Below are 13,095 nucleotides of genomic sequence, written 5' to 3'. Positions count from 1 at the left end.
CTTCCGGGCATTGCGGCGCTCAACAAGGGTGGGAGAGACGGAGCTGGGGCTTGAAGAGACAGGCGAGGAAGCAGAAACAGAGACGGGAGACGAAAGCAGAGACTGCGGCCGTGGGCCACGAACAGGGATCGGAATGCGGGAGGGTGAAGGAGAAGAAGGGCGAGGAGAGGAAGGCAAGGAGCGTTCAGAAGGAGAAGCCTTACTCACCTGGCCCTGACCCCGAAGGCCACAGCGGGCCTTAAGAACAGGGATTCTGGAGGAAGTGCTTGGAGACATCGTGAAAGCAGAGTCACAATCGCAGATGAGTCAGTATGGAGCAGAATGGAGCACGATAGGGCAGGATGGAGCAGGATGGAGGAGAGGAAACTTGAGAAGAAGAAGATGGGAGAGAAGGGAGGCATCAGAGGGATATATACTGCTACTTTTTTTCGCGGCGGGAAGGTGCCGGGTGATGGCCAACACTGTCAGGGAAGGAGCTGGCCTGCACTCTTCGTGACACAGCTCCATGGGATTTGGAGTCACGATGGGCCTCGAAGGAAAAAGCATTGAAAGAGTATCAATGGAGAGCGCGGGAACTGAGCATGCGTATTTTTGATTAGAGACAACTTGTCTACTGAGCACAGAAAAAGCGGTTCCTGGCTGGGTTGCCAACAGGGACGGTGGACCTCTTCGTGTCGACTAGTTCGCAAGTGTTCGAAAGCATCTGTAATGGTACCTGGGCATGATTGACTCTTTGATGATATCCATTGGCAATACTATACACGCGTCAAAGTCTATGAAGGGTCTTGTTAGTACAAGTAGTTGATCGGCAAATCCGCATACACGATCCAGTCTTCAGCTGGAGAGATACATCGATATATCGACATCCACAGCATTCATCTCGCGCGCCGCAGCTGAAATCTGGTCCTGGACCTGCTCCGGACCAGATGTCCTCTCTAGGACATTGACGACCAACTCTGCCAGAATCTCCAGCCGATACTGCTTCTGTTCCACTTCATCCAAATCTTCGACATTGAGACCTTTCTCCCGCAGCGCATCTGCCTTTTTCTCGTTGAGAACCTCAAGCAGTTTGCTGACCTGCTCGACTCTTTCCTTGCTGCGTGGAGTTGTGGATAGACGGCGCAAAGCACGCCGTGGTGTGCCTGGAGGTGCGGGCGCCATGCGTGCGATTTGCAACACCAACAAACGTGCAGTGTCATCATCGGGGTAGAAGTGGAATAAGTCTCGCATCGTATATAGTGCGACCAGAGTGCCAGGCAAATCCATGGAGAGACAAAAACAACGCGTGATTTGCTCGTGCAGGTCCTTGGAAAACTCCTCTTGGGCGATACGTTGGCCGCGGGGAGCTAGTTGAGAATACCAGTCCATCATCTCGGCAAACAGCTTTCTAGCGGAGGGGAATAGAGGGTCGAAGGGAGCTCTGGAACGGTCGTACTGCAGCTTACCACAATCCCAGAGACAGGCAAATGTTTCCAAGTCGGGTTGGATTCGTTGGCTCATCAACTGGTACTTCTCCCAGAGGGTGCGGATGCTGTGCTTTCGCAATTCAGCGTAGAGGAGATGGTTCATGAAGTAGGCATTTGGTCGGATGCGCGCGTCATCAAGACACTTGGTCAAGTACTTGACCATGTCATCGTCGCCCCGTCGCGTGTAGTGGAGGAGGAGGATCGAAAAGGTTTCGATGGTGGCCTGAGGGAGTGTCCGCTGCAGGAACACCGGGCCACGCTGGTCTTTCAACGATTCTTGGCTGACGGATGGTTTGGTTGACTGCGAGTCCCAAACAAGGTCGATGCGATGTTGGATCATGGACCAAGCAAGCTGCTCAGCTTTGTTCCGTGCAGATGCAGTACCTTGTCGAAGCCAGCCTGCAATCAAACCGTTGAGATGCTTTGCATCAGGCCTAATTCCTCTTTCATACATTAATTCCACCACCAACGCTGCGGAGTCAACGTCTCCCATTCCGATGAGTTTTTTTAACCAACTCGCGTAGAAGAATTTGTTCTCCAATCTCCGAGGCAAGACCGTGAGGACCGATAACGATATCCTGTTCACATCGCGCGCAGTAATGCTAGAAGCCTGCAGGTTGCCAACAACTCCGAGGTATCTCTTGAAAAGTGCAGTCGAATCGCTGTCCGGATCTGACCTCGTGACCATCATGTCTTTGAAGACGGCAACGGCGAGGTTGGGCTGCCCAGCGTTCAGAAAAGCGATGCTGATCGTGTCGTAATCCTCCATGGTCATGTCGGCGCCGAGAAGAGTCTTGAGCTGAAGGTACGCAGTCCACGCCTTGCTGGCCGCCGCTTTTTCGGGCTGCTTGGCCCACGCCACGATCACGGGAATCAGAATACGAGGGTCGCGGTATTTATCACTGTGTAGGAAAGCAAACGCTATATCCTGAGCGCGTTGCGGATCACCATGTGCCGCGAACAACTTGACTCCTAGCTTCCAGTATGCGTCGACACACGTGCCGTCCTCTTTGACTAAAGCTTGCTGGGCTTCCCAGAGGTCAAGCGCCTTGCTTGTCTCTCCTCCATCGTGCAAAGCTTCAATGTACATGAGATTTTCCGCGGGAGACAGCACTCTCCCTACTGACCGGAGATCATCCTGCAGGGTTTGCAGGTGCGACAACCGGGAAGCGGGAGAGATATCGCTGCGGAACTGCGACTCCCACACAGTGCGAAATACCTCTGGAGGTAGGCTCTTCAGAAAAGACGGAATTGCATGCTTGCACCGACGGTACCAGCTCCACAAGTCTTTACTGGCTGAAGGATCACCTTGGTTGACTACTCGCAACAGACATTCATTGAATCGATTCTCGTATGGGTGAAGTTGCGTCATTTCTTCAGATGGCTTGTCGGCCGGCACGGGCTTCCGAGGATCCCAATCCTCTTCCTCCTCCTTTGCCATGCTCTCGAATTCTTCCTGAATCATGTCATCCAGTTCCTTGTCGAAAATTTCTTCCAGCGCAGCTTTCTCACTGTCGCGCTCCTCGGGGTGCTCGGCCTCATCTTTCCGAAGTGCCTCTAGTGCCAGAGCCCGTTCCTTCTCCGGCAGCTCCTTTATGAACTGGCTGTTTGGCCCGAAAGGCCCTTCCCGGAGTATTTCCAGTTCTTTGTCTAGTTGGTCAAGACGATCCTTTAGCTCCTGACGCTCGGCGTCATCTTCGGCCTCAGGGTCAACCTCAACCCTATCTTTACTTCTGGGGGAGCTTTGCTCGAAGAAACGAATCTTGTCGCCGGGGCCTCCATAACGAACGCAGCGTAGCGGTGCGGCGGAGAAGGGTCGTTGGAGAAATAACCGGTAGCGGAGATATCGGGCACAAGCCGCATGCTGATGACGCTGAGCTCCCTGCAAGACCTGGCGGAGCATGAAGATGGCAATTTACGTCATTTGGCACAACCAACAGAGTAAACGAAGCGTGTATGCGCTGGATGAGCTCTATCCTAACTCTGCGCTTCGACTTAGGATCTGATAAAAACTCAATACAGAAATTGAGCTTCTACATTCCTATTTTGGATTAGCGTGGGGTTCCCTGCGCCAATCAATTCTAGCTCCGTCGCATCGCATTGCAGCGCGTCGCGACGGGGAGCTCTCAACTCCAGTGCTGTTTCGGGTCGCGATGGATCCAGCGAATAATGATGAGGGCCTGGAGTTGTGGGATGGGGAGAGCAGCAATCAGGTCGGTAGCCCTGGCCAACGTATACATTCAGTTCCGTGTGACCAACAAAGGCAGGGAGTGTATATATATCACTCAAAACAATCTCGAGATGCTGCCAAAGAACGATCTTCGAAGAAACGTAAACGATCCAAAGAGCCTTCGCGGCAAGTCGAAGATGATTCGATCTTCCTACCTCTCCTTTCTGGGAAGGAGCCTCCTGATCTTGTCCGAATGAGACAATCGACCTTTGAGCGGCTATGGGCAGTACAGGAGAAACGTTGCAAGGTGAAATTCCTTTATCATCTTCTTGCTGGGAGCCATTTCTGACTAGCAATAGGAAGAATTGCAGAAGCTAGACTACGGGATACTACAGGAAATTAAATCCTTTGTCAACAATGCGTCTCCTGGAATGTAAGTGAGAGCGAATGGACATCATTGTGAGGGAATGCTTAATAAAAGTTAGATATGGAGGTCGTATACCAACAGCACTAGTTTCAATCGGTTCAAATGTGTCGGCCTTTTCCCGGCTTTTGGACAGCCTTCATCAGGATCTGCTAGCGGAAGGGAGAGGGCAGGTAGTCTTATTGGAATCCGGTGATGCGCCGAATCCGAAGACGGTGTTGCGAAACATCATCCGGCATGCCGTAACTAATACAGAAGGCAATGATGGATATCAACGGGTTTTCACGGACAGACCGGTATGGACACCCCGAAAGATCGATTATCTCTAGCTGATCGTCGTAGGGTCCTAGAATGCTCCCTTACGACCTGAACATCCTTTACGAGTATGTGAAGGAGAAGAGTGTGGAGAGGATTATCCTAGCACTCCGAGATAGTGAGGCCTTTGACCAGGGGGTTTTAACCGATTTGCTGTCAATGATCAGGTGCGTGTTTGGTCGTTGGCTGGACTGACGCGTATTGACAAAATCCTAGTTCATGGTGTGATCGGATCCCCTTCACGCTGTTCTTCGGCATTGCAACCTCGGTTGAGCTTTTTGAAGGCAGGCTTTCCCGTTCGACAGTTGCCCGGTTACAGGGTCGGCATTTTGAAATTCACGATGCCGGAGACTCTGTCGATCAGATCTATAGTGTCGTGCAAGCCGGGCAACAAACTAGGTTATGGCTTGGAGCGAATATTAGTTCCCATCTTTTTGAACGTGCGAAAGACCACTTCCAAAGTCCGGAAGCGTTTATCCGGCAGGTTAAGGTTCGTTTTTTCTTCAATGCGCGAGCTGGTCTATTGCTGACTAGGAGAAGTATGCGTACATGTCACATTTCTTTGCGAACCCGGTCAGCGTGCTCCTATCCGATCAGGCATCTACTGCACTTCGACAAAAGGAGCTTTGCCAGGCTCTTCGAAATCTCCCATCTTTCAGACGGTAAGTCAGAGGATGAGCCTGCCGGATAGAATTTCTTCCGACTGATCTTCAAAGACATTGCGAGGAGCTACTTGATGAAGGGAAGTATAAATATGTTCGAGAACTTTTAGATGACGATTCCGTCCTCGCACAAGAAGTCATCTCGTCATTACAGAACAATCTCGAACAAATGCAAAATCTCTTCGAAGGAGTCAGAGCGGTGGAGATCCTTCAAACCACCTTACAAGTCCCGCAAATCAAAAAGAGGACTGAGCTTCTCATTAGGGCAACCTCTGGTGATTTGAAGGACTCCTTGGCTATCATGACAGACATCGTGATCAGGGCCCGGAAGCTCGACTCCAACGCTTTCGCAGATCTCCTGGCAGTCTTGAGCGGGCATCTCATTGACGTACCCAATCTCGAAGAGTACCGGACTGATCTAGACACACTGGTCAAAAGCCACTCCTCCGGCGGCGGGCCCCTGCGCAGCGAACACGATGACCAGACGTCGACCGTGCATGCCACCGTTACCAACAAGCGAATAAATCTCAGCAAGGGCAAGAAAAAGCTCACCTCCGGGGACATCTTATACACCCGTCTCCTGGAAAACTTCCTCGCGAAGCTAGAAACGTATCTGAACACAGTCCTCATTCAGCCCAGCAGTCTCTTCCTGCATGAGGTCTTCATCTTTGACCTGCGCAACCCTCTCAAGGACAGCTTTGCGCCACGCGCGCGCTTCTCCATCGAACGTGCCCTCCGCTCTCCCTTTGACTACCTCGTCGCCCCTTCCTCCGACTCCCAGTTACCCGAGGACACGAATCTATCATCCCGCCAACCCGAGACCGCGATCCTCTACCAACTGTATCTGGAATCAGGGTCGTTAATCAACGTATTTGATCTCTGGAAGGCGTTTTGGACGATCATCGGTGGGGAAGATGAGGACGCGTGCGATGAGCGTTTAGCACTGATGCGGTTTTATCGGTCTCTGGCGGAGCTGAAGGCGTTAGGGATGGTGAAACCGACTAAGAAGAAGGTTGATCATGTAAGCAAGACCACTTGGATGGGCTTATGAACAATTTGCCATATGTCATTGCTGTACGGTGTAAGGTGTGATCTGCGGCGATTCATTTTGGGTATCAAGGGAATGGCACAAACAGATAGTTAATAGTACACACATGAAAAGAAAACAGAATGAGCAGGTCTATGCTACATCGAATACCGTGGCTGAATGATATTTTCACTGCCAAACGGATGGCCTCCTTCACTCAAAACCATGGCTTCTCGTCTTCTTCGGCGGAGCGCCTGTTCGTCCAAGTCGTTGACCTGCGCACGTCTTCCCAGGCCCGGATTCTCGTTTACTGTCCATTCACCATTTGCTTCTAACTCCACCATTTCATCATCGTCCTCATCGTCATCCTCTTCCTCATCGTCGTCCTCGTCGTCATCTTCATCGTCTTCGTCGTCCTCCTCATCCTCTTCATCTTCATCCTCTTCATCTTCTTCGTCATCTTCGTCCCGATAGTCATCTCGAGTCCCCTCGGTAATCGCACTTCCCATCAGCCCGTACCTTCGTAACTGCTTGCTGCCTTCTGGATGGCACTCGAGGGCATAGATGATCGAGCCCATCACCGGGTCATCTGACCAGTAGTTCCTCGATAACCACGCGACGTCCCTCCGAGGGTAGTCCGCATTTGGAGGTGCATGCAAGCAGGGAAACGGATACCTGGATAGCCAGCGACTGACCACCCCAGCTTCAAGCGCCGTCGGGATGCTCTCCGGAAGAAGGATATTCAATACACTCATCGCCTTGGCTTCGCCGGGCGGCCTCGTTTTCGGAAGTATTGGCGATTCGATCTGAGTGGTCTCTTCAATATGCTCGTTGAGGAAATGGCAGAGGCAGTCGAGAAGGGCGTTGAAGGTGGCGAGGTCGCAAAAACGGCCGGTGATAGTGATTCGATTGACTACAATGAGCCAATCCCTAGTTAGTGTAATCAGCTCTCTCAGTCACTGGGTGATACTCACGAGAGCGGTTGGACACCAGAAAATATAGCGCATTGACGGCTCTGATTCTTCGTCGACGATCTCTACTGGCGACATCTTGCAAGAGAAGGTCGCGTGTTGAGCTCTTTGTTGACCGCTCGGCGACAATCCTCAATGCCCTGAACAGATGCGTCAGATTTCATCGGCTTATGGCACTCTTCACATCAAACGTACGCGGATCGGAGGTCGAAGTTGCTGCTTTCTGAGAGTTTTTGGAGCGTTTCTAGCCGAAGGGCTTGAACCGTGAGCGGCGAGCCATTTCATGATAAGGAAACCAGCAGATACCATCCTCTGTTCCCTGACTGATGATGCGCTCGTTGTTCTCCTCATGTTTGATCTGGGTTTCTTTCCGGACCTGATATAGGTCCTGGATAACGCCACGAGTAACGATTAAAGTAAGCGACGCTCCTGTGCCCGTCAGACAAGTTCCTCTTTATTCTTGTATCCTGCATACCAAGACAAAACCATAGCAGTTCATTCCTCCATATCGACCCCATCTTTGCTTGCTTGCTGTGACGTTGCGGGACCTTCCCGGTCTGGCAGAATAGATGGAGCGGATCTGCACTAGACCTAAAATAGAAGGCGGTGAAAATGATATGGAATTTTTTTATCTGGTCGAGATCAGTTCTCAGTTCGACTGCGCAGTGAAAGCCACAGCACAATGCCGCCTTCTCAGCTGAAACAGCTCAAGGCCTCTCTTCGCGAGAGTGGCCTCATTGGTCCTCCGCAGTCCAAAAAGAAGCGCCGTCAAGATGCCAAGTCGGGCGCAAAAGCGCAGGCCCAGATCAAGCGTGCAGAGGCGTTGCAGGCGATTCGGGAAAAGTTCAATCCATTCGAAGTCAAGGCGCCGGCTAGGACTCGGAAATTCGAGGTGACTACGAAAAATGGCACCATTCCGGCTGGTGGGCTTGCAAGGCCGGGGGTGACCAAGTCGCTGGGAGAAGAGCGCGTGCGTTTTGACATTTCTCCGCCGGGCTTCAGCATTGGCAAAACTGACATTGAATCGTATAGAGACGCGCTACGCTTTTGAAAGAACTCCATTCAAAAAACCGCGTCGGTGGAATTGTGGATCGACGGTTCGGTGAAAACGATCCGACGATGACGCCGGAGGAGAAAGCTGCCGAAAGATTCGCGCGAGAGAGTCAGCGAAGACTACGAAAAGAGTCCATGTTCAATCTCGAAGATGAGGCGGACGATCAGGTGCAATTGACGCACAAAGGGCAGGCTTTGTCCTTTGACAATGAGGAATTGCACGACGACTTTGAAGATGACGACCTGGAAGCCTCCAGTGACGACGGGTCTGGTTCCGAATCCGGTCGCAAGCGCAAGCGAGAAGTACGTTTTGCCGACGAGGACGGTGTGGAGGATGCCGATGAGGAAGAAGAGGAAGGGCAACCGGAGCGAAAGAAGTCGAAGGCGGAAGTCATGAAAGAGATTATCGCCAAATCCAAGTTCTACAGATACGAGCGACAAAAGGCCAGGGAAGAGGATGCAGAACTACGGACTCAATTAGATAAAGGCCTTGGTGATTTGTTTGAGGTGATGCGGACAGCGCAACCGCCATCACAACCAGAACCTCCGAAGGAGGGAAAAATGGACACTGGTGGTGCTACTTCTTCACAGACTCAAGATCGTAGCCAAGTGGACAAGGACAAGGAATACGACATGCGGCTGAAGCTGATGGCTTTTGATAAACGATCCAAGCCGACGGACAGAACGAAGACGGAGGAAGAGAAAGCTAAAGAAGAGGCGGAACGATTGAAACAGCTCGAGGCTGAGCGACTCCGTCGGATGAAAGGTGAGGATGTTGAGGAATCCGAGGCCGAAGAGTCTCAAGGCGAGGCCGATGACGAATCGGTTCCGGACGATGCGAAGGCATTCGGACTCTCTCAGCCCGACCCCCGAAAAGACATGGGGGTGGAAGATGAGGACGAGTTTATTATCGATGAGGACCTGGTTGATCTAGAATCGCACTCCACTGCGTCACTAATCGGGAGTGATGACGACGAGATGGATGACGAAGAGGGTGAAGACGAGGACGAGGAAGAGGACAAGGAACCAGAGGAAGATGATCATGATGAAATGGCCAAGGATCTGGCTAAATCACTGGAGACTACAAAGCCCGAGGGAAGCGAAAACTTGGCGTATACTTACCCTTGCCCCGAGAGCCACAAGGAATTTGTCAAGATTCTCAAGGGCGTTGCCAATGACGATGTGCACGTGGTCGTACAGCGTATTCGAGCCCTACATCATCCACGGTTGCACCCCGACAACAAGGCCAAGTTAGGCCGGTTCTCGGCAATCTTGGTCGAGCACGTGGCATACCTTGCGAAGCAGGCCGATCACCCACCATTCTCGGTCTTGGAAGCCCTGCTGCGTCATATTCATTCAATGGCGAAGAGCAACAGCGAGCCCGTTGCCAAGGCTTTCCGTGCTCATCTCCGCGAGGTGGCCAACGAACGTCCGCTGAACCTCCAGCCGTGCGACCTGATCATCTTGACGGGCATTGGCATGATCTTTCCGACATCGGACCACTTTCACCCAGTTGTCACTCCCGCGAATCTCTGCATTGCGCGATACCTGGGTCAGAGCACTGTCACCAATGTCAGTGACTTGGTAACTGGCACCTACGCAGCGTCGTTAGCTATCCAGTACCAAACACTGGCGAAACGCTACATGCCCGAATTCATCAACTACTGCCTCAATGCCCTGGTCATGTTGGCGCCGACCAAGATCACTGCAAATCTTGGTGCGCTATTGGTGCGAGAGCCCGAGCAATCAGTGAGATTATCAACGAAAAAGCGAACCAACAAGACTTCCTCGCCGCGGAAACTCCGCCTCTGGGACGCGCAGAGCCGAGATGACCTCTCGGCTGAGGAAGCTGAAGAGCTCAAACTCAGCCTCGTCCAAACTATCGTCTCGCTGCTCTCGCGCGCCGCCGATCTCTGGCGCGAAAAGACCGCTTTCCAAGAACTCATTCAGCCCGCCATCCCGATCCTTCAGCACCTTCTCAGCGCCAATATCCTCACCGACACGATCAAGCCAATCCTTACGCAGCTCCAGGACCTCTCCGCCGCTTCACAGAAGGCGCGACGGCCCCTGCTTCTCCACTACCATCGGCCCCTAGCCATCAAGACGGCGATTCCCAAGTTCGAGGACGAATTCAATCCGGACCGGCACTACGACCCGAACCGCGAGCGGGCCGTGGTCAACCGGCTCAAGGCGGAGTACAAGCGGGAGCGCAAGGGGGCGATGCGCGAGTTGCGCAAGGACGCCAATTTCATTGCCCGGGAGGCGCTGCGGGAGAAGAAGGAGCGCGATGCGGAATACGAGAGGAAGTTCCGGAAACTGGTGGCGGAGATTCAGTCGGAGGAAGGCCGGGAGAAGAATGCGTACGAGAGGGAGAAGAGGCTTCGGCAGGGGAAGCGATGATCTTCGAACGTTCGTACTGTACGGAAGCACGGTTTCTGGATGTACTTGTTTTGTTGATGATATATCGGGCGTCAAGGTTAATAGAGACTTGTCAAGCATTGGCACAACAGGTTCAACAATCATTGCTAATGTCCCCATAACTCTATATCCAACCGAGAACTCCAGTCCATATATGCACATCTCAAAGTATATACATCCTCGGTCCCAATGAGCACGTACCAAAGTCAAAGAAGGAAAAAATCTATAGGGTAGTCGACAAACGTTAATCATAAAGAAGTTATCATCACTGTCTCAAATCCGCTTTCTGCCAATATTCACATCGCTCCTGCTGCTCGCTAGGCACCGTATGCATGGCAGTTTGCCCTTTGCGAATCCACAGACGCGATGACCCTTCCCCACTTGCAGAGATCTTCCATTCCGGAGTCCCTTCATGCCGATGGGGGTTCGGATCTAACGAGCGGATGAAGCTTGTCCAGTATCCCTGCATGAGCGGCACCATAGCCTTGGCGTCGGCGCGGCTGATCACGTTTGGAGCTCTAAAGAGCGGTGTGCATTCGGCACTGTGCGGCACTACGGGACCACCGGTCGTGTTGTATTTGGGGAGGTCGTAGAGGTATCTCCAATGCCTCTTGCGCGTCACGGGGTCCTTGTCGAGGATCTCGGAGATCAGGAGCTCTGGACAGGCGTAGCGGATCTCGCCAAAGGCTGTTTCGGTGTTCCGTGCGAAGCTGATGCGGTTCGAACTTTCACCACCGTTGCTGTTAAACTTTTTGAAGGTTGTCGGCCGCCGGAAATAAAAGCTTTCCGCTTTCGCCTGTTGCTGGTTGTTGAGAGTCGGGAACTCTGCTCGCAGGATGTCGATGCCCTCCGCCACGCTATTCACTTCCTCGTCCAACCCGAGTGAGGTGCCGTCGTCCGCGACGGTGCCAGTAATGATAGGCTTGCGCGCGAACCGCCCTTGACGGAACAACTCAAGGGTGGAGTCCGCAATGAGGTCACCGTCGATCACAGGCCCGTACAGGTACGTGGTATTTCGATCTGCGCCGGGCAATGGGAAGGTATGGTGTGCCTTCTGCAACTCGTGGACGGAGAGGCTCCGCAGGCAGTCCAGCGAGTTCTCAGCCTTATCACATTTTGTGATTTTCACAATATTGTCGTATATGTATTGGCTTTCGTCCACGGTCCATTGCGCTGGAAAGGATGCAGACTGGAGAATGATGCCTTGGAAGTACTTAGACACTGTGTTGCTGCCATTATTGGCAGTCATCAGGTGGGTGATCATGGAGCCACCAGCACTGTTGCCTCCAACGACGATGTGATTGGGGTCGCCGCCAAACTGGAAAGAGTGTCAGTACAACACTGCGTAGAGAGCTAATTGAAATGACAATCGTCCGGACGCAAAACACAAACCTTGCAAATATACTTGTGCACCCATTCAATGGCCTTGATCGCATCCTTGACGCCATTGTTGAGACTGGCGGACTGCTGTACCTCCTTCGATGCCAAAAACCCATACATGCCAACTCGATAACTGAACGTGACCACGATGATGTTATTGCCGCTCGCCCTGATCAGGCCCGAGCCATCCACTGGTTTACTGAGAAAATTGTATCCACCTCCAGAGAAGAAGACGAGAACCGGCAACGGCTTATTTTGCGCAGGGACGGCTGGTGCCTGAACATTAACAAAGAGACAGTCCTCAGAGTGATAGTCCAGCACACGAGGCAAGGAGGAGCTAATACATGTTTTCCCATACTAGAGCAATGGTCAGAGTTCAGCCCGGGGATGATATGAGGACCCTGACTGACCTGTGTCGCATCCACAATGCCGTTCTCGGGAAGCGGATCATGCGGCGCTTCAAACCGCAGGTCGCCTACCGGCGGTGCAGCATACCGCATTCCCAACCATTGCGCGATACCTTCCACAACACTGCCGCGAAAAGAGGCATAGTCGAGTTCAACCACGGGGCCCTCGGCGGCCAACGCCGCGCTGATGAAGGGCGCGAGAAGGATCGAGTGCCAGATGCGCATGATGCCTGCAGCTGTGCCAACGGCAACTGCTATTATCTCGACTGTTGGGAGCCTGGCTCCCGCAGGCTCTGGCTCATATTTGAATCTTCCAGAGAGCCCTCAAGCTATTTGTAGAGAATAGAATACGAGGTTCAGCAAGAGTCCTATGCAAGGTACGGAGAACCTGACATGAATCATCGAGCAGATCATCTGTGTTTCGGCTAAACCAACAAGCAATTTACTATGAGGCAAGGATCCAGTGGTTCGGCCCCTTTTCATTTGGTTTTTGGCCCCTTGGACATCTCTTAATGCGTACTCCGTACTCAGCTCTTTGATTATGCGACTGAATGAACCATTGATGCCTTCCTCTGTCTCATTCGCTCATGAGTGTGTCCAGTTGGATTACGGAGTGCTCCGCGCACCTCCGCGGACTCTCCACAGACAGTGGCTCGCTGTTGAGAATGAGTGGCCAGAATGTTCCTGGCCAGGGCTAGTCCTTGTTCCTGACAAGCCACCTTAAGACTACTGCCAAATATGGCAAAAAGAAGTAAGCGATTGTGGCTTGGGGGCTAAGCTTTCTTCTCGGACAGAACTGAAA

General features: G+C 52.4%; 5 protein-coding genes across 5 annotated transcripts; 2 read left to right on the top strand and 3 right to left on the bottom strand.

Moving 5' to 3' along the window:
* Positions 1 to 834: 834 nt before the first annotated feature.
* VTN49DRAFT_6135 (uncharacterized protein) lies at positions 835 to 3,369 on the bottom strand (the record flags this gene model as incomplete). Its single annotated transcript, XM_069414270.1, has 1 exon — positions 835 to 3,369. The coding sequence occupies one exon, from the start codon at positions 3,367 to 3,369 to the stop codon at positions 835 to 837; it is 2,535 nt and encodes an 844-aa protein (XP_069265533.1).
* Positions 3,370 to 3,619: 250 nt separating this feature from the next.
* Positions 3,620 to 6,088, top strand: VTN49DRAFT_6134 (uncharacterized protein; the record flags this gene model as incomplete). Its single annotated transcript, XM_069414269.1, has 8 exons — positions 3,620 to 3,679; positions 3,734 to 3,943; positions 3,996 to 4,069; positions 4,122 to 4,356; positions 4,403 to 4,542; positions 4,592 to 4,865; positions 4,916 to 5,037; positions 5,092 to 6,088. The coding sequence occupies 8 exons, from the start codon at positions 3,620 to 3,622 to the stop codon at positions 6,086 to 6,088; spliced, it is 2,112 nt and encodes a 703-aa protein (XP_069265532.1).
* Positions 6,089 to 6,222: 134 nt separating this feature from the next.
* Positions 6,223 to 7,553, bottom strand: VTN49DRAFT_6133 (uncharacterized protein; the record flags this gene model as incomplete). Its single annotated transcript, XM_069414268.1, has 5 exons — positions 6,223 to 6,977; positions 7,039 to 7,175; positions 7,231 to 7,291; positions 7,342 to 7,464; positions 7,511 to 7,553. The coding sequence occupies 5 exons, from the start codon at positions 7,551 to 7,553 to the stop codon at positions 6,223 to 6,225; spliced, it is 1,119 nt and encodes a 372-aa protein (XP_069265531.1).
* A 164-nt stretch (positions 7,554 to 7,717) lies between these two features.
* On the top strand, positions 7,718 to 10,488 carry VTN49DRAFT_6132 (uncharacterized protein; the record flags this gene model as incomplete). Its single annotated transcript, XM_069414267.1, has 2 exons — positions 7,718 to 8,005; positions 8,068 to 10,488. The coding sequence occupies 2 exons, from the start codon at positions 7,718 to 7,720 to the stop codon at positions 10,486 to 10,488; spliced, it is 2,709 nt and encodes a 902-aa protein (XP_069265530.1).
* A 283-nt stretch (positions 10,489 to 10,771) lies between these two features.
* On the bottom strand, positions 10,772 to 12,518 carry VTN49DRAFT_6131 (uncharacterized protein; the record flags this gene model as incomplete). Its single annotated transcript, XM_069414266.1, has 3 exons — positions 10,772 to 11,824; positions 11,899 to 12,243; positions 12,297 to 12,518. The coding sequence occupies 3 exons, from the start codon at positions 12,516 to 12,518 to the stop codon at positions 10,772 to 10,774; spliced, it is 1,620 nt and encodes a 539-aa protein (XP_069265529.1).
* Positions 12,519 to 13,095: the final 577 nt, after the last annotated feature.

This window comes from Thermomyces lanuginosus, assembly GCF_041956635.1.
Source record: "Thermomyces lanuginosus strain ATCC 200065 unplaced genomic scaffold VTN49scaffold_40, whole genome shotgun sequence".
In the NCBI taxonomy this organism is placed as follows: domain Eukaryota; kingdom Fungi; phylum Ascomycota; class Eurotiomycetes; order Eurotiales; family Trichocomaceae; genus Thermomyces; species Thermomyces lanuginosus.
This window is presented reverse-complemented; position numbering and strand designations above follow the sequence as displayed.